The sequence below is a fragment of the Letharia columbiana genome (assembly GCF_014066305.1).
Source record: "Letharia columbiana isolate WasteWater2 chromosome Unknown Sc0000026_s0, whole genome shotgun sequence".
NCBI lineage: Eukaryota > Fungi > Ascomycota > Lecanoromycetes > Lecanorales > Parmeliaceae > Letharia > Letharia columbiana.
The window spans coordinates 420,458-445,719 of NW_023501068.1; the positions used below are offsets into that span (position 1 = coordinate 420,458).

At 40.7% G+C, this 25,262-nt stretch overlaps 5 protein-coding genes across 5 annotated transcripts; 3 read left to right on the plus strand and 2 right to left on the minus strand.

The window, feature by feature from the left end:
• Window positions 1–1,201: 1,201 nt before the first annotated feature.
• On the minus strand, window positions 1,202–2,979 carry HO173_007856 (uncharacterized protein; the record flags this gene model as incomplete). The annotated part of the gene is made up of 2 exons (XM_037309756.1): window positions 1,202–2,521; window positions 2,593–2,979. 2 exons carry the CDS (start codon window positions 2,977–2,979, stop codon window positions 1,202–1,204), a joined length of 1,707 nt encoding a protein of 568 aa, XP_037163433.1.
• Window positions 2,980–3,603: 624 nt separating this feature from the next.
• HO173_007857 (uncharacterized protein) lies at window positions 3,604–6,575 on the minus strand (the record flags this gene model as incomplete). Its single annotated transcript, XM_037309757.1, has 5 exons — window positions 3,604–4,573; window positions 4,636–5,241; window positions 5,299–5,756; window positions 5,818–6,236; window positions 6,293–6,575. The coding sequence occupies 5 exons, from the start codon at window positions 6,573–6,575 to the stop codon at window positions 3,604–3,606; spliced, it is 2,736 nt and encodes a 911-aa protein (XP_037163434.1).
• Window positions 6,576–11,715: 5,140 nt separating this feature from the next.
• HO173_007858 (uncharacterized protein) lies at window positions 11,716–13,221 on the plus strand (the record flags this gene model as incomplete). Its single annotated transcript, XM_037309758.1, has 6 exons — window positions 11,716–11,898; window positions 11,946–12,333; window positions 12,392–12,509; window positions 12,562–12,626; window positions 12,703–12,733; window positions 12,819–13,221. 6 exons carry the CDS (start codon window positions 11,716–11,718, stop codon window positions 13,219–13,221), a joined length of 1,188 nt encoding a protein of 395 aa, XP_037163435.1.
• A 433-nt stretch (window positions 13,222–13,654) lies between these two features.
• HO173_007859 (uncharacterized protein) lies at window positions 13,655–14,163 on the plus strand (the record flags this gene model as incomplete). The annotated part of the gene is made up of 2 exons (XM_037309759.1): window positions 13,655–13,932; window positions 14,079–14,163. 2 exons carry the CDS (start codon window positions 13,655–13,657, stop codon window positions 14,161–14,163), a joined length of 363 nt encoding a protein of 120 aa, XP_037163436.1.
• Window positions 14,164–24,272: 10,109 nt separating this feature from the next.
• HO173_007860 (uncharacterized protein) lies at window positions 24,273–24,885 on the plus strand (the record flags this gene model as incomplete). Its single annotated transcript, XM_037309760.1, has 2 exons — window positions 24,273–24,371; window positions 24,427–24,885. 2 exons carry the CDS (start codon window positions 24,273–24,275, stop codon window positions 24,883–24,885), a joined length of 558 nt encoding a protein of 185 aa, XP_037163437.1.
• Window positions 24,886–25,262: the final 377 nt, after the last annotated feature.

Consider the following 25,262-nt stretch of genomic DNA (forward strand, 5'->3'; position numbering starts at 1 on the left):
TGTGATAATTCAAGTTCTCTGGATTCTCCTGGGAGAACCAGGAAGCTGAAATGAAAAATCTCGATCCGAGTATGGTAGAAAGTAGATCGATCAATGCTCACCGGGGGGCAACTCGATGACAAAAACCTGGCAGAAGATAAAGGGTCGATCAGGACGGGTCATGATCTAAAGGAGTTATCCTCGCCGGTCACCTATACGACGTAGATCTAATTCACCGCCGTAGAACTGGGTGATAGTGGAGCACATGATATTGCCAAAGACAGGTGTCCAGTACGAGCCATCTCCGGACCAATTACAAATCCATACCCCAAAACCATGGGATCCTTACAAACTCATACCCCATCTTACATTTTCACACCCCTCACCAAAAAAAATGGGGGAATAAATTTGTAAGTTGCTAGTCTTTGGGGTATGAATTTGTAAGTGACCATTTCTTGGGGTATGAAAATGTAAGATACCCACAAACTTGTAGATGTAGTTATCCCTATACCTGTAAATCATTAGAAGGGTATCGAGGTTGTTCCAGGCCCCCTACCCCAATCGTTAGTAACCCGTGCACTTCACGCTGCAGACACCCCTACAACAGTAAGGGGCCCGCAGGGCCCCCGGAGGAACAATTCCTAACACCAACCCGCCCGATAGATGGCAACTTACCAAATCATATCCCTATCAATGGTATCCTTACAAATTCATACCCCATTGGCGGTATGGAAATGTAGGATGGGGTATGAATTTGCGAGAATGCCATGGTGTAATTTGCCCAGCCATCTACTCTAGACTGCTGTTTTTGCACCTGCACTTAGCTCTTCATTCGAGTCTGTCTCTTTCGGAGCCATTGCATGCTTTTCGCCCCACCTACCCACGCCGGTAGATGGTCGTCGCACTCCGGTCTATGCCATAGGCATGGGAGTCTTCTTGCGCTCGGGTATGAGAATATGCGAACCCGGCTCGCAGAGGTCAAGGCTGTACGTTAGACAAAGCATGGTACGATTCTATGGAAGCACTACCGTACATCCCGCAGATCTGACTTCGTCCTAGAGGCTGAGCAACGCCTGAGCCCATAGCGTAAAACGTCCCTTCGACCTACGCGATCTGTGCATATAGGAAACAAGACGCTATCTTGCCAAAATCGAGGCGCTCGCCAGACTTGACACACTATTTCACATTTCGTGAGGACTCCCACTTTCGCTATATCATATCTTCACCCACTCCACTGCTTGCAGATCTTCGCCAGCGGCACAATAATATCCCCACAGATCACGCTCCAGAGCTTCGTATCCTCCCAGTCCAAGAACCTTGTATCACCGCTAATATTCACCCGCAAGCAATGCGCGACCGCCTTGTCGTACAGGTCTGGCAGCGGCTCGTCGACGTCGTCGAGCCACTCGACCCCGCGCGCCATGCGGTCGTAGTAGGCCGTCGGCGCGTTTTCCAGGCCGAAGCGCGCCTCGAGCGTCGTCTTGTGCCAGATCTCGAGCAGCAGGATCCCAAGCTCGAGCAGCGCTACCTTGGGCTCGATGCTGCGCGACGCCGTCCGCAAGCCGCCGAACGGACACCGCACGAAAGGGCGGTTGAGAAAGACCTCTGCCTGTGCGCCGGGCCGGACCAGGAAGAAGACGACGTCCTTGGACCACGCACGATCGAGCCAGCATGTCTGTAGGAGCTGCAGTAGGCTGGAGGCGAGGCGGAGAGCGAGCAGCATGCGGAATTTCCAGGGGAGGGGGGTGCCTTCGGCCTGTAGGATCTCCTTGAGGGAGATTGCGTCGTTAGGTTCTTCCTGGAGCTGATGGGCTAGAGAGGCGTTGTCGGAGATGGTCCCGATGGGTTGGTTGCCCACGAGCGCGAATGAGATGCGGCGTTGGGAGCCGCCGGCTTCTTTGATCGCGGCGCAGATGCTGGCGACCGAGGCGATCGCAGGCTTCGAGGGCGATGAGGCCCTCTGCGACACGAAGGACAGTCCTACCAGCGTGTTTGGGCGGCTATCCCGACGAGTTTGGTTGTCTAGTGAGAGGTTGAAATTGTCATCGCAGTCATCCTCGTCGAATACTTGCACGACAGTTTCGTAAAAGACTCGCTCCTTTGGGCAGGTGCCGGCGGTGAAGACGAGGTCGAAGATCATGAGGGGGGTTACGGAGTTCGCTTTTCCAACCCGTCGCAAGATGTCGGCGGCAATGTCGACCCGGTCATCGAGATACAGCCTCGTCTCGTGACTGTCGTGGCATTCTTCTCGAAAGCCGTCGGTGATGGCGAGATACAAGGTGCTAGCAAAGGTCCGGATATGGCGGAAAGCCTTTGCGAGCTTGACCGCCTTTCGGGAAGAATCGCTCTGGATGGTCTGGCGGTTTGACAAGATGAGCCTTGAAAAGCGGTCAAGCGCAGCCGTGCCATCATCAATCTCTTGAATGGTGGCCTTGATATCAGTTATTCCGAGTAACAGCTTCACCCGTGGAGCCAGATCGACCAGTATACTCGTCTTTTCTTGATTGGCATTGATGATAGCAACCAGGTCATCTGTCGGTTCCTGCGACTGTACTTAGCGTGGAATCCTGATATATGGCGGATCACTATTGGGACTGGAAACGGAAACCTTACCTGGTGCGCCGGTACAAGACCTGATATGTTCTCGGCGACTTTTTTGACAATGTCATTGCTCGCCGTGAGCAGGCCAACGAAGGCGATACTGTTCTTCGGCCCCAAGTAGTCCTCTACCCGCTCTCGAACGTCCTCGTTGCTGAAATACCCGAACGGGTCTTCCTCCAAGGCGCCGATATTCTCACACCCGCACGCGAGAACGACCGACTTGACGGTTTCCTCGAGGATTTGCTGCTGAAGGAGGAGCGCACGGGCGAGTTTCTCGACATGTTTGCGCTTCCGAATCGTCGTTCCGACCCGGCGAATGCTGTCTTTATACGCGTCGACGGAGTGCAGCACTATCGGAAGAACCCCTAGCGCAATGCCCACAACTTCGAAGCCTGACATGAACGAGATACGCTTGTGAAAAGAACTTTATGAGATAAGTAGCAACGAAGTTAAAAAGTTGTGGGACCATCATTGCTAGGGTCCCTTTACCGACCCTAAGAGCGGGGTAGCGGGACTCGCTTCCACCATGGCCTGTCTAGTGCTTACTATAAGGGGCTCAGACACCGCAGGGGGCAAGTGGGGGCGGCTCGTCGAGCTAAAAATATACCTAATCTCGATTAGAATAGCAGACGCTATAATAAAGTAGGGCTAGCGTAAACTATACGCGTAAACTCTTTACTACTTATCCTCTATATAGATTAAATAATAGTAGCGAGATAGCTATAAAGATTACCTCGACGATTGTTGAAAAGATATCTATTGAAACTATACGCGTCTTCGTTATTTATCTCTTAATCTATATAAGAATTAGTAAAGAAGGTGACTTACATTAGCGTCTGCCATTCTAATCGAGATCGAAAACGTGCCCGAGATAGCAGCTCAATTTTGAGACATTTTCTGCGAAGCTGCACACGTAGACCTTCGGTACCACGGTACCACCCAATCTATTAGGGCTAGTAGCATGTACGCTGCATCAGCTTTTGATCAAGGCAATCGGCTTTACATCGTTAACCACTACGCAGCTCAATCTACAGGCAGCGCTCGTCTTTCAAGGCTCAGATCCCAGAGCCTTACCACTCTATCGCGAGATCCCGACGCGATCCGCTGACCGTCCCGTGAGAATGCTACGCCGTAGACATCCGCTGAATGGCCTCTAAGGACACCGACGTTTGTCCAAGTCGTCGTCTCCCAAATTTTAATCATGTGGTCATAAGACCCAGACGCCATAAGTGAGCCGTCAGGCGAGAATGCTAATGCGGTAATGCCTTTCTCATGAGATTTGATGGAGCGAAGCAACATTCCTGAGCCCAAATCCCAAAGCTTGATAATCCAGTCGTTACCCGCGGTCGCAAGTATCTGGCTGTCTGGCGTGAATGCGAGGGCGTAGATCACTCGACCATGGCCCTTGAGCGTGCGAAGTAGTGCCCCCGTAGCCAGGTCCCAGATCTTAACCGTCCTGTCGTTGGAGCCCGACACAATATACTTGTCGTTTGGGCTGATGCCTATAGAGAAGACACCAGCTGTATGTCCCTCGAGAGTAAAACGCGCCGTTCCTGTGCTCACGTCCCAGAGCTTGCATGTCTTGTCGTGAGATGCAGAGGCCAACAATTTGTCGTCCGACGAGAAAGAAAGACCGCTGACGGCTCCTCCGTGCCCCGGAAGCGTATGGAGGCATGTGTTCGTACTGACGTCCCAAAGCTTGGTCGTCTTGTCGTATGATCCCGACGCTATTGTCCGGCCATCGTGAGACCATGCTAGAGACCTGAATCCGCTTTTATGCCCCTTAAGGGGTGTGGGCGCTGCTTCACTTTCCAGATCCCAGAGCCTGACCACCTTATCATCAGACACGGAGGCTAGGAGTTTGTCGTCTAGAGAGAACGCCACCATGTAGACCGGAGTATTGTGATCCTCGAATACGTTGACTGTCGTCCCAGTCACCACCAAATTATCCTCGGATTCAGCACTCTTCGCTTCCACGGCCACGTTGACTTTACTGTCGATTGCCTGAACCGCTTCCTCAGTGAGTTCGAATTTGGCTTCGGGCAACCTACTTACTTCCTCAGATGCTTTCTTATCGGGTGCGTCGGGGGTTCCTCCGCCACTTCAATTTTGCTCTCGGGCGCCTCGCTCGCTTCCCCGCCTTCTTCGACTTCACCGCCGGTGTTCTCACTCTTAATGTCCAAATCCCCTTCAAAATCCTCGTCCCGAGAGTCCTCAATCGTACCATTGGCCTTGTCCGAGTCAGCATCAGCAACGTCGTCATCGTCGTCGCCACCGCAGGCAACAGATCGCGGCAACGAAAAGAGGGAAAATCTCTCCAGATGCAACGCGATGTGGTTTTGCAGTGCTCTCGGAGTGTCGAAGACTATCGAGCATACCGGGCAAGGCCTGTCTGTAGCCGTCATGATGGATTCACTGGCACGGATAATTCGATTCGCCGATGCATCGTCACCATAGTCGGTGTGTTCGTTGCGAAGATGTTCTCGGTACGTCCCCAGCAGAGTGAACACTTGACCCGAGTGCTCCGGACAACGCCATACCTTCCGATGGCACGAATTCTCGTGATGGGCCCAGTCGTGGCGGTCGTCGTACAATTGGTCTGGGTTCCTGCAGTCCTCGTATGTGCAGATATAAGGGCTGAGATCGTGGATAAGATGGGCCCTGTGAATTGCGTCAGCTCTGTTGTAGTTGTCAGTGCTTCCATAAGGTCCTCCTTACTTCCACGCCTTAGCGGCAAGAGCTCCTCTAGAGCAAAAAGTGAAGCAGTACGGGCACTCGAAGAACTTTTCACCCGACTGCGTTGTTGGTGCGGGAGGGAAAGCCACTGCATCTCGGGCCGGCTGCCACGTTGAAGGAGCATACTCGGATACCGTAAACATCGACTGATTATCCACGAGTTCGAGTCGGGCCAGGTTCAGATTCGTAGCGGTAGTGACGGACGCCGCAGGAGGAGCCAATTCAGCCTGCGGTATGAACGAACTGTTGGACACATGCCTGTCGAACGAGGGCTGGGAGGGGATCTCGGTCCCTGGAGTGAAAACGCTTTGTGTAGATATAGAGGCCCTCGCTTGACGAGCCAGTTTCTCCCGATGCATCTTTCGATACGCAAACTGCTGCCTTCGGCGCACGTTTGCGCGGGCGACGCGGCGAATGAGAAAGAAGTCGGCGGCTCCATGCTGAGATAGGACGGTCCGGATCGGCTCCCCAGACACCATCTCCATTATCTTCTCTTCCAACCGTATCCTTGGTGGGTTCCACCGTGTCACGCTCCTGGAGCGCCCTGGCCTTTTGGTACTGGAGGAACAGCGACCTGATGTGTTCGTAGTCGGCTTGTTCAATAGCGCGCAGGAAGTCGACACCGGTTTCTTCGTCGATCTGCTGGTGGTTCGTCGCTCTGGATGAGCCGAGCCTGGACGACGGATTTCGGATCTTGGTTGACACTTTGTAGAGTCGGTCGATTGGGTCTCGGACACCATCTAGAAGGAGGTCCAAGTCCGATTCCTCCGTATCATCGTCGCTGGAAGGCTCCGAGTCTGACTCTTCTGCCTCTGGGTCATCATCATCATCACCACTTCCATCATCGTTATCATCATTATCATCATTATTATCATCATCGGGCGACTGCTCATCGCCGCCACCGATGCGCATCTGGATCACTATTGGAGCCTGCGTCAGCGATTTAACATGCGCGTTCCAACAAGGGACGGCCCACCTTCGGCCAGAGAATCCATCAGCTCCTGCAAGAATCTCCGGATCGTTTGCGCCAGCCTATCCGCCTCCCGAACGCGATAGTCCAGAGAGCCATGGCCTACGACGAAGAGCCCCAGATTCACAGCCCAGAGCTCGAATCGCTCGGCTTCGGCGGTGAATGAGGCTGCGGGCCAGTCTTGGGATGTCTTGTCGCTATTTACAGTCTGGACGCGCTGAAAGAGGCTCAGCGCTTCGAAGCCCAGGTCAGCTAGCGAGGCACTCATGGGCAGGCCGCCCAGGAACATTGCGGAAGCCATGGAAGACGAGAAACGCAGGCACGAGACTCATTAAACGCCGAGATGAACGCTGATGGGGCATCGAAGCTTCTGCGGGAAAAACCACAGCAACGCTCTCGAGCAGAGGGGGCCAAAACGCAGGAGCTGCATGAGCGGGCGGCAAACGCTCGTTGGAACGCCCAAATCCAGACTTCTTTCCTGCATCGATAACGGCAAAGGCGGCTCAAAATCTGACGGTAAAGAATCAAATATGCTAATGGTAAGTGAGAATGACCCACGAATCACGCATTAATCGCAATAGCTAGGGGGAAGGGGCCTTGTGGTGGGGTTGCCGGTTCGTCATGTTCCCCTCTCTTGTAAGAGCATGCAGCAAAGGTTATGCATAAAAGGAAGGATCAGACGACGTTTTCCATGATCAGATGAAGGCTGAACGGAGAACACCATTGAGAATCAACGTGCATCTCGACACTCTGACGGCGCAACAGGCTTGAAAACATTTAATCAGCTAACTAATAATCTTTCTGCTTGCCCATTGACTTGAGAATCTCTCTATTATTGGTACGTGTATCGTGACTTTATGAGCGCCGAGCAGCCTTACTCGGATTCACCTACCTCCCTACCTACATAGTGACCGGGACATGCAATGTCCGATAAGTCCGGCCGCTAAAGTGTCTCGCGGGTAGCAAAAAACCCGGATTGGCCTGCGAGCCTTAGCCCTCAAATCTAACGTGACAAAACCGAGTGGCACTTCTGAATCCACTTCACTTGTCCTGTAGTTAGCTATCGTGATAAGTCTCAAAGTTGTAGAGAATAAGCAAGAAATTTTCTCTTCCATAGCGAATATTTCAAAGCAGTCTCGCACAAAAGAGATGTCTTGGTACGGGTGCCAATCCGGCTTCTTTTGTATCACAAGAATTTTAATTTAAAATTAAAATTAATTTTTTTTTTAATTTAAAAAAAAAATTTAGAACCGGAGGCAACAAATGCGATTTCTACCACTATTATCAATACTACCACTCCATGACTACTATATAATCTACACTCAATGGTCCAGATCCATTCTATAGACTCTATTCAATCCTTCCTATCATGGAATCGTTCTACACAGTTCCCTTTGCGACATAAAGAGACTTTACATACAGCGCATCCCCCTCTGGTCTTTGGTGCTCCCCCACTATTACCACTAATTTCTCTGCCAAAACGCCTCTTCTGAATGTCGAAACGACACATAAGACACTGTCGAATAGTGTTTAAATCTTGCCAGTCATGATTGCCTCGTAGTGGTTTCGGTAGAGTAGTAATCGGGGTGGGAGGCGGCCGAGATCGAATACCTTCTCTGCCTTCTTCAACCAATCCCACTACTACCAGCTCGAGAAACTTCTGATGCTCCTGACGAAACGTTCCTATTGGTTCACAGAGCTTGAAGGCATTCGAAAGACTTCCATCCAAATGCCAATGAAGTAGAGGTATCCAGTTCCGATTGCAAGCCCGCTGAGAAGAATATGCAGCCACCAGAGCATTAAATCGATCAATCTCCCCCATGTACTTGTTGTAGTAGTAGAAAAGCTTGGGAACTTGAAACTCCTTCTCCCACACATCCTGATTGTTCTCTTTGAAAGCAGGTAGAACTACACGACTATTTGTACTGGTCTTGCTGGGACGTTTTCTCTTTTTGGAGACAGAGTCATCAACCTCTCTCACACCATATGCAGTGGTCAGGGCTAGAACGAGATTGTTATCTTGCCAGGCCACCATTAACACATCATTCTGAACCACTGCAGCGAGAACTCCGTACGGAATATCCCTTGCAAAGACTTGTTTCATCTCTACAAGCAATTTTGGGAGATCTGATCGATTTGGCTTCATGGTTCCACACACCGCAATTCCTCTATCTTTCAGAGCCACAGCCAGCTTGGGTTCGGTGAAATAGTTGTCCATAAAGAGAATAGAGTCACGGGGTAGTGTATCAGTGGCCAATTTGAACACCATGGCTGATGTGTCTCCAAGATTCTTGACTTTTGGCCTACCCTCAAGGCCCTGCACAGGAGAATACCAGGCATAATTGTAGACATAGCCCTCATCGCCAATTGCGAAAAGCTTGTATCCCTCCTTAATTGGCTTGCCTGGAGCCATTGTGGAATGGTATGTGCGTCCCGTCTCCTTGACCATACATTCATCAATTGCGGTGTGAGAACTTGGGGTACGAAGCTTCTTCCAATTGCTCCGTATCTCACTCGCAAATGGCTGAAGCTTTTTGTACCATACAGGCTGTTTATATCTGCCTGTTCCAATGGTTCTGGAGTCCTCTTCGGTAGGGTCTGAGCAATGAATGAATTTCCGGAGAAGAACATAGCGATTCCGAGTCATATTCCCAGTAATCAATGAAGCCACCGGAGCAATTCCATCAGTCCTCCAATAATCATGAATAGTAGGAAAATGAAAGATTCCCATGTAGATTGTAATAGCGACGAAGATTTTCAGCTCCGGAATATCGGTGGGCTTCCAGGTAGAATCTGAAGTACTCTGCAGAGAGGCATACAAATTGGTATTCCTACAAAGCATATCCCAGACAGCAGTAGTCCATATGAGACTAAACACCGTACATGGAGTGATTCCTATGTCGCTTGGAAGGTGACTGACAGCTGCACGATACTCAATTTTCATTGGCTGATACTCTGGTAGTGGAGGTATGCTCTGAAGAAGAATGTCACGCTGTTCAAGTTTCTCCTTTCTTGCATTGGTCTGGGCGTCTCTTTTCTGACGTTTTGTGGCCCGATCTAATTCTTCCTTATCAGGAGTAGGCAGAGTAGCAATTTTAGCCATATTGGACTTGATATGGTGGAGTTGTTATGAAGAATAAAAAAAGTCGCGTGGTTGAGACGCGGAGAAAAACCACGCTAATTTGTTGCCTCGGTCTGGGCGGTTATCGGCTATCATAGGGCTGCGAAGAGGGACTGCCCAAAATTAAAAATTTCGAGAATTTTCTCGAGTCTCTATAATCGCCGTCCAACCCTTTCCTTTATGCTCCTACAGGGCTAGAGTGATTGGCCCTGCCAAGGCTTCTGGCCCCCCGCTCTTCGATGAATTGTTGTCCACGGTAAACACACACACTGCAACCACCTTGACAAGCTCTACAGTCTACTACGTCTGTGGAAGCCTGGAAACCTCATTCAATCCCGTACAAGGATACTAAGAAAACGGGACGAAGATGGAGTCTGTAGGTCGATTGCTCCGATTTAAGAGCTTGAATTAGGTGATCAGCCTTTACTTTGTCACTCATGATTGAGGCTCACAAGATTTCGACCGGCGATTGCTCCATGTTGGAGCGGAGGATTTTCAGTGTTGGAATTCAGTAACTCAGCCCTGTTATGCTTGGCATAGACTATAAGTAGCAAGCAGTACTCCTCCATAGAAAAACAATAAGCCGTCATCAACTTCAACATTTTCGCCACAGCAATCAGCTCGGTTCGTCATGTTTAGAGAGTAACGGAGGCTACCTCCAATCTTATTACTCGCAATGGATGCAATGATGAGGCTTCATGTACGCATTACCGTGGTGGGATCTCCCATGATCGCACCTCGGTTATGTATTGCAATCCTTTGATTACAAGTCCTCGTGTACGGCGCAGCAGGCTTTATGCATGTCTCACACCATCATTCCGCAGCCACAAATGCGATGCACCAATGCTTCCGCATCTTCGTTTCGAATGAGTAAGCTTCTTATCATTGTTCAGCTCTCCGCAGCCTGGCGAATTACCGAATCATACCCCTACACCAAAATCCACCCAAACATGGGGTATGATTCGGTAATTTGCCATTGCTTGGGGTATGATTTGGTAAGTTGTCAAAGTGGCCTCAATCCGCGATCTGGCCTGTCTGACCATAGAAGTAAGGGATTTTCTCCAACCGCTGAAAACATTAGATGATGATCGAGTGGGGGCAATTTCGACCCCTCGAAGGCCACTACGCTTCAGACGCTTCCGGGGCCCTCTTACCCTAAAAGATTTAAATACCCAGGTTAGCTCTAGGGGTCTCACTAGCTAGGTGATCGGCCCGGAGTAGAAATGCAAATATAAGGTACCAAGCTACCGCTAGCTTAAAAGCCATGCCCGGGGGCCCTAAAGGAATAATTTCTAATAGGCACCTAGCTGTATCTATAAGTAGGCTACCACTATGGCAAGGACGAATCCTCACCAAATCATACCCCAAGCAATAGCAAATCACGGAATCATAACCCATATTTGGGTGGATTTTGGTGTAGGGGTATGATTCGGTAAGGATCCATACTTTCGGGGTATGAATTAATCTAGTGATTCGCCCGCAGCCTCGCACGCGAGCCATCAATTCTTTCGCTCGCATCTTCCTTTCGGTTGACATAAGCTTCTTATCAACATTCAGCTCTGCACAGCCTTATGCATATAGGGTCCCTACTTCTGAGAGCAGGAAGGTCCACTGATAGGAGCGAAGCGACCCAAATTGATAGATTTACACACCCGAACATCGGGTAGCGCTAAAGGTCAAAGACTTTCACTTCTTTACCTATCAAAGTGGTCGGGTTCTTGTTCCTGCAGAACTGCCATATGTACCCGTAAGCTTCAGGGGTCCAGTCCTACCCAAAACATTTTACGCGAAAGGCGGCATTAAGGAAAGCACCTTACACCCTAACTTGTTAAAGTAAACAAATCTGTGTTCTGCATAGACATACCCTATCCCCTCAACCCGCATATGTTACTCTGACAATCGCGAACGCTGACCCGACCTGAAGGGGTGTACAGGTATGAGATCGCTTGCAGATTACCGAAACTCGGCAATGGCAGATCTGTTCCAGCAATCTCAGCTGAAATTACGCCGCTACGGAATCGCTTCTCAACATGCTTATCGATCCCTCTTCGCTCCTGGCTAGGTGCCCAGCACAGCCATCCTGTGGGCTGAAATGCCACACTCTTCGCAAACACATGAAACATTGATTTGTCAGGCTGTGCCGTGTGTACAGTGAGCGACCCACGATGCTGTCATCGATGGTAAGATCAGACTCAAATACCAGAGCCTCTAGAAAATGTGTCAACCCTACAAGTCACTCATCAAAAATCCCCCCTCAACAAAAACACCAACGGGCAAGGTTTGACTTTTTTTGTGCCATTGAATTGCAATGGCCACGACAAGCAAAGCTGCATCATCATCTGACCCAAGCAACAAGGGAGGCACTGCCTACCTTGCTACACAGTCAACATTCGTTGCTATTGCGACTCTTCTGGTTTTGATTAGGGTCTATGTTAGGACCGTTGTCGTAAAAAGCATTGGACTAGATGACGCCGTTATTGTCTTGGCTCTGGTATGTACCCTTTTTACCAACACTGATTGCAAGCTAACCGAAATCAGATTCTTTCTCTCATCGTCTGTGCGATGACCAGCCTCACAGTGCACTATAGTGCATTGTACCTCGCCGGAGACTACTCAACAAAGGCTGAAGCGCTCCGCGACGTCACTACAGCTTTGAAGTGGAGCTCGATAGCGGCGCCAATTGGCATCTTTTCCGGACTCTGCACAAGATTGTCGATATGTCTATTCCTTTTGCGCATCTTCCGCACGAAAAGAGAATGGAGATGGGGCTTATATGCTGTCATGGTCTTTGCCACAGCCGTCATCATTCCTACCATTGTCTCTCTTTTGGCCCAGTGTTCACCAGTCCAAAAGCTCTGGGACCCGCTCTTGCCAGGCAGTTGCTGGTCACCCCGGACTGTTATTGACATAGGATACTTCAACGGCGGTAAGTAACCTGAATCATCATCTACTTTACGATCGAGCCAAACCTAAATATTCTTCAGGAGCATCGGTGTTATGCGACTGGATACTCGCCACTTTGCCAATCGTATTCATGTGGAACATACAGATGAGATTCACGGTTAAGATTGGGATTTGTATCTTGATGGGACTGGGTTACTTGTGAGATCTCCTGGCCACGCCATAGATGTTGCGCGGCTAAATAAAGAAATAGCACCGGAATCTGTGCCATTGTCCGGACCACACTGTTCACCGATGGTACCTCTGGAGCAGAACAGGGTAAGTGCTAGCGGCGACAGCCCAATCAGAATCATCTCCAGTCCAACAAGTTGAAGTGTACTGACATACATCATAGGCGGTTCAATCCAATCGGCCGTCTGGGCCATGTAAGTCCAGCTCATTCCAGAAATATCTTCTCGTCCCTCGCTACGTTCTGTAGCCCACTGCTAACCACAATTTATCGTGCCACAGCCTCGAAATAAATGTCGGCATTATAGCCGCCTCAATCCCGACTCTCAAACCCCTCTTCAATCCCTCACGCCCCTCGATCTTTCGTTACTTCAAATACCGCAGAACATCCGAGAGATATCGCAAGACTTCCGAAAACACACTAGCAATAGACACCGACGATCAAGTCCAACTCAACAAACTTACGCTTAATACTATGCCGAGTGCCATGCCTTCTTCTTTGTCTTATTATCAGGACAAGGGTAGAAATCATGGCAAAGTGTGGGAGGACCTGGAGTCTCAGGCTAGCATGTCGATTCCGGAGAAGGTGCATCTTGCGGAGAGGGGCAGGGAGATGGAGACGGGATCGAATTTGGAATATGTGGGTGATGGTGAGGTGCATGCTATTGGGGAGTATGTGGTTTGATTGGTGTAACGACCCGCAATGCCAAGAAGCGAAGTGGTTTTTGCATATGCCAAGTGTGGACTTAGCGCTATTACGGATCACCGTACATAATGGACTGAATAAAACTCGATGATTTGCCTTCTCTGTTGTAAGCAGGTCCTACCGTAGAGTACCTACATGTAATCAAATGAAAGTATGGATATTCTGGTCTCGATCTTATCTAATCTTGATCTGGGCCAGTTTGTTTTACGAGTACGGACGGGGGCGCCTGAAATCTAGGGGCGATCCGACGATCTGACGATCTGTTGATAAGGTCCGACCCAAACTCCGTGTGTTTTCCAGCCTTGCAAGGCTGAAGAGGTTACTACATAAGGTAAGATAGTAGGCTCCAAAGCCCTTCCTTCACCGATAATCAACAACCACCTGCAAACCCACATTACAAAACCCGTACACCATGTCACCGCTCCCCCACGTCCTCGCAACGATCCTCTCCCTCGAGCTCCTCCTCGGCGGTCAAGCCCGTCTCCCCTTCTCCCCAACCCCGTCCCTCTACAACCGCGCCATGGCGAAAGCCGACGGCACCCTCGCCGCCTTCCCCTTCGTGCCCCTGGACGCCGTCACCTTCACGCAGGTCATCGGTGTTGCGATGTGCCTTGCCTCTGTCGGTGTAGCCTTGCCGGCGACGAGAGTGGCGGGGTCGGTCCTGTCGGGGTGTTTGTCGCTGATGGGCGTGTAAGCTACTTCCCCTTTTTCCTTCCCTCTAGATCCATTTCTTCCGCGGAATGTCTTCCTTCTTTGGTTTTTATGTTTGTCAAGAGATGTCTTCCCTCTTGGTTTTTGTTTTTGTCAAGAGACACTTCTGATCCAGATCGAAACAGGTGGAGTCAGTGGAGGATGGAGATACCGTATTGGCTGCCGGTGGTCAACACGGGACTGGCAATGGCTATATGGACTGTTTCATAGGGCGTCGCTAAGGGGTTGTGGAAGTCGGGAAACAGGCATGAGCTCTGCCAACGGAGGCAGCTTCACCCATACACGGGCGCCAGAGACTGAGAAGAGAGACAGCACTTGGCAAGTGTCATGTATTATGAAAGTATCGTCCTGGTAACACGCGATGAAGCTGGTCAGATCAGATGACGTTTCGACATGCGCAATTTCTTCCTCAGATGTATTGCAGTGTCAGTGCATTATGATTCTGCTTGCGCTAGTACCCCCCTAACCCTAATTTCGGAAGATTTTTGTTTTTGAGGGCTTGGGGAAAAAACCAAGGGCTTATAAAAAAAAACAACAACTAGGAAAAAAAACAAGGCTTAAGGCAAAAAAAAATAAAGGGAGAAGGAAAAAAAAAAAAAAAAAAAAAAAAAAAAAAAAAAAAAAAAAAAAAAAAAATAAAAATGTAATAGTAGCTAGACAACAGCTAGGGTAGGATATAGCTATTAAACAACAGCATCTGCAAATCTGAAAAGTTCCTATCCGCACGATTTACGCCTGGAATTCGCACCATAAGCACGATTTAGCACGATTTAGCCTATTAAGCAGACTTTGCCTATGTCTAACCCTTTCCGCCAGTTCTATCAGTTTAGTAACTTTAAAAAATTTTCAGCAACTTTAAAAATTTTATATAATGCACTCTAATACACTCTAAGTATTATTCTATATATATATGATATTAATATATATTATTATTAATATACGTATTATTATACGCTATATTAGAGTATTACTTATACGACTAATTTTATTAAATCGTCTAATTCTATAGCCAAATTTAAGTTGACGTTAATACTCGTCGCTATAAAATCTTATCGTCGTAATGTTAATTATTAGAACTTTTCTTTTTTCTATATATTACTACTAAATTGATAGAACTAAGAACTAATAAAAAGATTAGAATAGTTATTAAATCGGCGGAATTTAGACGAATTCTAATTAGATTTACTAATTTAACGAATTTTGTAATTTCCGCGACAAACGCGCGATTAGCAATTTCAAATTTTATAGAAACTTTTATAGATTTATAGATGAGTAGCTATAAGTAATATAGTTATAAGTAATAGTTATATAGTTATAGCTATAGTATATTAGAGTAATTAGTTTACTTAACGTATATATAAAATTAATATATCTGAAAGACTAAGATATAACTCTTAAAGTAATCTAATTTACTATAGATTATAAGTCGAAATCGAATAACTTAAAGAAACGAATCTCTAGTAATTTAGTAAGCGACTTTTTACATTTATATTAGATCTATATTTACTATATAAAGTTCTTTTCTTATATTCTATCTATCTATATATATAATTTTTTTTTATAATTTTTATATATAGCCCTAGCTCTAATTATATTAAATATAACTTATTATATTATTAATAGATTATAAGCTTAATTAGCTATTAATCGAGATTTTAATCTTTTATTATATCTATTTATTACCGCTATAGCCTCTCTAAATATTAAAGAATATAGTTATCTTAAGAATTTCGTTAAAGAATACTTAAGAATAGAACTATAGTAAGTTAAAGAATAAAATCGTTTATTCGCTAGATAGATAGCGTTATTAACTAAGAGTCTTTTTTATCTAAAAGAAAAAAAAGAGAAGAAAGAAGATCTCTTATTCAATTTAAATAATTTGCTAATAATCGATTTATTAAAGAAATTAAATAAGAAACTTATTAGCAAATTACACGTTAAAATAGAAGTTTTAAAGAACTTAAACTATTATCTATAGATCTAGAATTATTAATAATTTCTCAAGAAATAAGATATCTTTAAAATAGTATTAGAGAAATTATTAATATTTACTTAATTCGATAGAGAGTTAGCTAAATAATAGATTATTTTAAATAAATAAATTATTACGCTAATTAAAGATAACGTTAATCGAAATTAAAAGAGTTATATTATCTATCTTATTACTTTTAAATCTATATAAGATAAGCTTTATCGAATTTATAAAATAAATAATAAAGAACGTCTTTCGATTATATTATAAAAGTTTCTTAGATATATTAAATTAGTAGATTAAACGATTAATTAAATAATAATAGATTTACGAAATCTATAGAATAAAGTTATAAACTTAAATTTAATCTATATATTATATAATCTTACTATAGCGATAATAATTATAAATACTTATTAGAGAAATAAGTTCGATATAATTAAATATAACTTAGAAATTAATAATAATCTTACTATCGAAATAGTTATAGAATATCTATAAATCGTAGAGTAAGATAAATAGATTAAGAATAAAGATTTACTTATATATAATAAACGAAAGAACTAGCTAGATTAAAGACTTTTTAGAAATATAAGTAAGATAAAATACTATAGCTATAAGAAAATCGAGTACTATAAGAGAGAGTATTTAAATAAGAAGAATAAAAAGAATAAGAATTATAAGATAAAGAATTTAAATAAGCGAAATCGTAAATTAAAGAATTAATTAAAGAGTTTAAAGATATTTAAAGATAGTAAATAAGAATACTTAAATTATACTATAGTAGTAGCGAATAAATTAAATAGCGATAGTAATATTAGCGATATAAGCGATATATATAGTTAAAAGAAAAACTTATAGATAACTAAGAAAAAGCTAGAGCCTATAAATAGTATATTATTAGTAAAAAATTTCTTTATAATAGTAGACTTTTTAGAAGATAGTAGCTAACTAATAGACTTCGAAGCGACTCGCTATATAATATTAAATAAGAAACTATTTATTAACTTATAGTCTTATTCGAAAGAAGTAGAATTTAATAATTAAGGCGAGTTAATAGTAATAGATAGAGAAATTATTCGAATTTATATAGATAATCACATATAGACTATAATAGATACTTTATATATTCTAGAAATAAATAATAATCTACTATCTATTATAGCACTAAATCGAAAGAATTTTAAGATACAATTCGGAAATATATATATTAGAATTATTAATATATTTATAAGCGAGATAGTAATAAGAAGTTATACGAGGAATAGTCTATATTAATTAATTAAATTAATATTTAATAGAGTATTCGCTTCTAGAAAGTCGAGACCTCTTAATAAAAATATATCTATATCTACGAAATAAGAATAAGTTAATTATTTTCGACTAATGTATTAACGATTAAGCTATATCGAAGTATATTATTTAAAGAATCTATATCTCTACGTAAGAGGTATAGAGGAAATAAAATTATCGAAAGGATTTTAATATAATACGTGTAACTTTACAAAAATAATTTAATAGATTAATAAGAATTCTAGATTAAAGGAAATAGTACTAGAAGCTTAAATATATATCGACTTCTAAGAATTATATTTTATAACTAATATTATAAGAGATAGTAAGTAATTTATATCTCTTATCGATAAGACTATTAATTAATTAAATCTCGAGTCTATTATATTAAAGAAATAGATCTATATCTTTATTCTTAGAAATATAATTATAATTAATAAAATAATTAGAGTAAAAGAAGTAGTATTAGTTAGAATTAATAATGTAGGAGAGTATAAGTTAGTTAAGAATATACTTAAAAAACGAGATATTATTATAAAATTTATAATTATCTACACTCTATATTAGAATAATATCGTAAAATAATTTAATAAAACGTTAATTAAATTTATAAGACTTATATTTAGTTAGTTAGATCTATCTATAAGCTTCTAATTAGAGATCGTAATCTATATAAATCATCTAAAAAATAGATTATTATATAATAGTAGAGAGAGTAAATTACTCTATAAATTATAATTTAATAAGAAATTAAATCTAAGTTATAAAAAAGTCTTTAATTATCTATACTTAATTTATTTATTAAAAGAGAAATAAGAGAATAAGCTATATATTATAGCTTACTAGAGTATATATATTAATTATTATTTATCTACTTAATATCGAGTTTATAACTCTTAAAATAATCGATTTAAATAGTCTATAAATATTTATTTTTATAAGAATTATAAGGGAGTCTAACTAATAACTCTAACTTCGTTCTTAATAATCTATAACTCTATACGAGTAGATATCGCCTCTACTCGCTAAAATAATAATAATTTTAATAACGCTTTTATCTAGAGTAATATTAAGATTATATCTAGCGATAACGATAAGAAAAAGAATTATAAGAGATCTATATCGAATATTATATCATTATTATAAATCGAAGAAATTAAAGATATATAGAATTCTTAAGTAGAGAGAGAAGTTTTTATTAACTTTTTAGAGAATATAAATAATAGTAGAGATTTGAGATTAAGTAATCTAAATATATATTAAAGTAAATCGAAATCTTCGTTAGACTTTTACGAAGTTAAAGAAACTCTTAATATCTTAAGTAATAAGAAAATAATAAACTAAGAAATAATATCTAAGGTTGATATTTAATAATTTATTATATCTATATCTATCTCTAACTCTTCTAATTATATTAAATAATATCTTATATCTTAGACTATTATCTTTATATAATAGTTTTATATTAAGAAGTTAGATTATAACTCTTATAAGTTCTATAATAACTTCGATATAAAGAATAAAGCTAAGCTTATAAATATTATAATCGAATTTTTTATTTATTAGAAAGCTATTTATAGATTAAATATTCGCGAATAAAAGTAAGTTATTATTAAGAAAATCATCGCCTTAATTATTAAAGAAATTTAAAGACTCGCTACTCTATTAGCTAATAGACGCCTAGTTATATATAAATAAGTTTTTAAAATTAAATATAATAGCGATAAGATTATTAATAAGTTTAAGATTAAATTCGTTACTAGAGGGTTTACGTAAGTAGAAAATATCGACTTTTATAAGATCTTTACCCTCACTCTACGATTTAACTCGTTATATCTATTTCTATTATATATAGTAATAATAAATCTTCTAATAGAATAAATGAACGTTAATAATACTTATCTTAATGGCGACCTTTATAAGAAAATCTATATAATTTTATTATTAGACTATTTATTAGTAACTAGTATTAAGAGTAAGATATTACTTTTTTAAAAAGAATTATATAACCGTAAGCAATTAGCCTATATCTGAAATAAGAAATTTAAGTATATTATTAAGAAAATAAGATTTATAGCCACTATAGCTAATAGCTATATCTTTATTTAAGTATTATTAAAGAGAATAGCTATTATAATACTATATATAAACGATATTCTTATTAAAATTAAGTTATAAAGTACTATAAATTATATTAAATATTAAATTTATAAAGAATTTAAGGCTATCGAAGTAGGTCTAATTAATTATATTCTCGATATTTAAGTTTATTATAATTAAAAATCTTATATCTTAATTATTAAATAAGTATAGTACGTTAAAAAGATATTTAAAGAATATTTAATAAATTAAGCGACTTTTATTTATATTCTTATTAATAAATATAAATTAATTTAATTAGATTAACTAGAAGAAGAATATACGAATTAGCTATAATACTAGAAGCGAATAGAAAGTCTTATATTTCTTATAACTGATATATAAATCGATATAGTCTTCGTTATAGAAAAGCTTAGTTAATTCTACTATAATCTTATTATTCGCTATATTAGAATCGATATAGATGTAATATTAATATAGATATATTAAATAAGATAACTAAGATATCGAATTATATAGATAAGAAGAAGATATAATATAATAGAAAATGCCTCCGCCAAGGCTCGCTAGTTATAGGGCTGAGAGGTATATTAAGAATACGCTCGTAATACTACTTTTCTCTCTTCGTTAAATTATATTTCATAATTAATAAGTAAAAAGATAGAAAAATGGGTATATATATATACTTAACGCCTAAAAAATAATAAAAGCAGTAAAAAAATAATCGTGTTCGGGAATTCTAGTATCGTATCTTTCTTTATAAGAGATATTAAAGACGATAGTAGCTCTTTATATTTACGCTATAGTAACGTCGCTAGCCGAGATATAGATATATATAGAAAGCTTAGTCGAAAGAAAATCGATATAGTATAATAAAAATCGTATTCATGAGCGTAGAGGTAAATAATAGCGATTTTCGAATTCGTATTTAAGTGGATAAAATATCGGTGAAATAATGCGATATAATTAGTTAAGGGCTCTCGAATCGAACTAAGCTATAGACGCTAAAAACTCTAATTTAATATTAAATAACTTTAATATAATCTTCTCTATAATATATTATTTAGCTAATATTAATTATATTTCGTAATAACGATAGCGTAATTTATATATATATTAATATAGCTTCGAAAGATCTTTAGAGTTATATTAGTAAGGGGGCTTACGTAAAAGACTATATATAAGATAATTCCCGATTAATATAGGTTTAAGAAATCGATTCTCGGGTTTAGAAAAAATAAGGCTATTATAAAGACATCGGACGGTTTTAATTCGACTAAAAATAAGATATTCTCTATTATTTCATAAGTTAACCCTTTATAGATAAGACTCTTCGAGATATCGTTTATGAAAATCATTTATCAGATCTTAGTAATTTTCGAATTTACCGCCGTTCGTATTATATTAGATAGAGTTATTATCGAGATCTTTTCATTTAACTTTATACTTAAGATGACTATAGATTAATTTAAAGTTAAGTATTTCTTTAATAACTCATTTAATTCGATTATTAACAATAATATATTTTAGCGAAGAGTTTATCTATTCTAATAATAGGTTATTTATTATAAGACTTAAGAGATTAAGATAAAAGACGTCGTGAATTCTTATACTTAATGGAAGTTCTAGATAATAAGAGATTTTAATAAGGCCTATAATCTTAAATAAATTAAGTCTCTTATAATCTAATTTATGAAAAGGGCGATTAAAGATAATATTCTTACTATTTAGAAAGATCGTATTATCTATTTAAAAAGTAATCTTTTATTAATACTTATTAACTTGCGTAATTATAATCTTCTAAGCGTAGTTTATATTACTTCGAATATATTTAAGAACTTATTTTATATAATTCGTGATATTCTTCGTCTAAGCGATATTAAAACGCTTATATATAGTCTCGTAATCGGTAATATTCGAGCTAAAAGTTATTTGAGGATAGAACCTCTTATTCGCGAGGAAAGATAGAATATCGATAGTCGATAAGATAGTATTATTATCGACGAACTCGATAATAGATAATTACTTTATTTAGTTATTCTATATATAGTTATAGTATATTCGAAGATAACGCTCTATATTTTAATTCGCTTATTTAATTTATTTATCGATTTTAGAGTAAAAGACTATTAATAGCTTAGCTATAATATTTAGTTTCTCGTAAAAAGATTTTTATATAGTAGCTATAAATTAAAGGCCTTAATTCGATATTATTAAGATCGATAAGTCGTATAGACGAAATACTTTCTTAAGTAGTAAGTTAATTATCTTTTTAGTAGTAGTATCTTTATTAATATCGAAATAGGCTATATAGTAATATTTCTTAGTAAATTAATTAATTACTATTTAAATAGCGTTATAGCTATTAAATATAGATAAGTCTATAACGAAGTCGACTAATATATCTTACTATCGCTTCTATAGAATTAATAGAGACTATAGTAAATTATACTTTCGATTACGAGGCGTCTTAGCTCTTTAATAAATATAGTAATTCTAAATATAGATAGTTATAATAATTCTTATACCTCGTTAATAATATTCCCTTTTAAGTAATTTATAAGTATATACTATCTCGAAATATTCGTAGAATAATTAATCGTATATCTCTCGAATAATATTAATATATATATTATCGAATATTTATAAACGATTCTAATAATAAAGTATCTTATCTTATACGAAGTATTTACTAAGAATAATCCCTTAAAACTTATTCTTATTTTCGATGATAGCCTTACGAATTTTCGTATAATACTCGTCTTTCTTATTAGCCTCTATTATCTTATAATAAATAAAGTCGTTAATTATATATATATCGATATATTCGCTATTTAATTTTAATCGATTAGAAATAAGAATTATTTAATATTATTAACGTAATTATTCGTTTTCGAAATTAATTAGTTTATACTTAGCTATTTATATAAGTATATTTATCTTAATATTTTAAGATCTCGATCGATAAATAATCTTTATATTAAATTCTAATAATATATTTAAATATCGAGCCTAACGTCGACTGAGATTTCTTTTTTAGTAAAATATATTAGTTCTTTATAATCGATAAAGATTTTAATAGAGATATTTATATATTTTAATTTAAGACGCTAGTATTCTAGATAGCGAATAATTATTAGTAGTTTCTTATTATAGATCTAGTAATTACACTTAGCCGAGATTAGATTTTTACTATAGAAGACTATCGAGTGAAGTACTCTCTTATTATTATATTAGAAAAGAATATCTTTATTAATATAGTCGAAAGAGTTAGTCTTTAGAATGGTCTTCTTTATTCTATTAAAATAATATAGAATTAAAACTTTATTTGGCAAGCGACTTTTTGCATTTATATTAGGCCCATGCCCACTACATAAAGTTCTTTCCTTATGTTCTACCTATCTATGTATGCGATCTATTTATATAGCATTCATATACCCTAGCCCTAATCCTAATTTATTGGGCATAGCCTATCATATTGTCAACAAAGACCGCCCTAAAGTAGGAGCCCTGATCCCTGAGTTGCTCGGGGTCGGCAAACTAAACTTCACAGTGGCGGATTTTTGATGTCGAATAGGTACTTACTCAACCATTCAGCGCGCACTCAAAATTCCGGTTGGGAAGTCGTATAGTTATTTAATCAGAGTAACTCATACACCCAAAGTTTGGTGATTGAAGCTTTTGTTGTAGAGTTATAAAAGTTGATTAAAGATATGTTTTGCGATTTTCGAGGGCCCTAAAGTAAGTGCAGTTTATTCTGCCGACCTTCGGGGTCTCCTATGGGTGTGATACGGGCATTCCCCAACCTGGGCTGAGGGCGCAATTGTCCAGGCCGCCTTTTAGGCGGGGCGTCATCCGAGATCTTGGCGCAGGAGTCTTGGCTTCCGTTGCCGACCTCCGTAGGTAGCACAGCAATTTGTTGCTACTGAAGCAACTATCTTTGCTGTCGTGGTACTCTTCGTGGGTATTGTAGTGCGGGCTATCAGGTGGCAGTGAGTCGGTCCACAGCATGTACATGCAGCGTCTTCTCCTTCGGCAGCAGGACGGATTAAGATTAGCGCTACACCAGAATGTGGACCAGGACCAGCCCTGCCGCGGGACCTCCTTTCTTTCCTTGCTGTTACGCAATGGCCCGGAATCGATCTGCTTCCAATTACCTGGCTGCCAGCGATGGATAATGTAGGCAGCGGCGCGACGTCGAACATATATCAATCGCTAATAACAATTGACCTTGGCGACGCATTTGAGCACATTCAATTCAGTGACTCTCGTAGCGGTTTCCAGATTCTGGGATCCGATATTGCTCTGCTTGGTCACCTTTGGATCTGAAACTATCTGAACATTATCAAAATCTAAGGCTTGCGTTGGAATATTACTTAGGACAGGGAAGACATTAGACTGGTGCTGGTATTTGAGAAGTCGCCCTTCGGCGACCTAGGCCGGTTCATGAGACCTGACAGAGGCAACCGTGCGGGCATGACAGAGAGACTGGATCTCTGCGTTGATATTGCAATGGCAATGCAGAGTATGCAGCTGCGCTGTAAGCCTCCTGGATGGTCACGATAACTGTAATGAGTTTAACAGGTCAACGGCCATTGTTCACGGCGACATCAAACCTGAGAACGTGTTAATATTCAGAGAGGGGAATATCTGCACCGCAAAAGTTACCGACTTTGGATGTTCTACTCTCGGAGCGGCGAACAAAATTGTTTTGCTTCCTCAGACGCCTCTATAGCACGCTCCTAAGCACCATCATCGAAGGTTTCCACTGAGTGCGGCCAAAGAAGCTGATGTATACACGCTAGGATCAGTTACATTATGGATCAAGTTTTTTGCTGGCCGCACCGACAAGGCGGTCGACGACCAACCTCAGGTCGAGCCAAATGAGAGACTCCGGGGGTAGCAGATTGCGCCCGTGTACATGAGCTAAAATCCCAAAGCTAAATAGTCACTCATGTCTCGTCTACCAAGAGTCACGATCCAAATGGCGAGAGTCGGAGCTGCTTTCGGAGCCGAGGCCGAAATGTTGCTGACTCCAAAGCCAAAATTCTCGGTGGGTCTGAAAAAGATGAAATAAGAGATGAAATCTTCTACTGACTGAACAGAAGATGGTCAAGGGCTTTAGTCAGCTGATCAAAGCAGATTACCGAATAAGAGAACATACAGTCCGATGTCTTGAACGTCTGACCGAGGAGCAAATGACGGACGACGCCCAAGATCATGCTCGATTTGAGCATGCGTTCTGCCACAGCCTTGGCTTTGGTACGGCGAAATGTGTGACTAAAGTCCGTGCTCTCCTGGGACATAGTGACCCAAGAATAGGATATCTTGAAGATGCAGTAGCCAATCTTCGCAAGGACGGGGGGTATCACTCCTTTACGAACGCCGCGGTGGAGGCTTTGACAAGTACCGCGCATCTCGGAAATCCCAATTTGCCCCATGAGTACTGGCGGTCCGACTCCTTGATAAACGTCGTCAACCTGTCACATAGGGAATATCGTACCATGCCGGAGACCTTCGGCCCGGCCCTGTCCACTTCGCTACTTCTTGGTTGGGCAGTGTCCTGATGCATCTTATGATTGAGCAAAGCGACTATCAATCATGTGAAAATTTCGCTTTTAGAATCCTGGAAGTATCACCATCAAGAGCGACACGGGAAGGTTGAAGCACTTCTGGTGAAGGTCATGTACCTCAGGGAGGCTTCTCTACCACAGGATCATCCGGACTTGCTCCGATGTATGGCGAATTTGGCCGTAATATACTATGACCAGAAGAAGTGAAGCAACGCACAGTACCTTCTGGAGCAGGTCGTCAGCGCAAGACAAAGAAGCCTTGAAGACGCGTAGCTTGATTCGGTATCGGGAGGCTGTACCGAGTACCTGGCGCTAACTCACTGGATCCAAGGACACTAGACTGAAGCAGAGCTGGAACTCAAGTTTTTTCA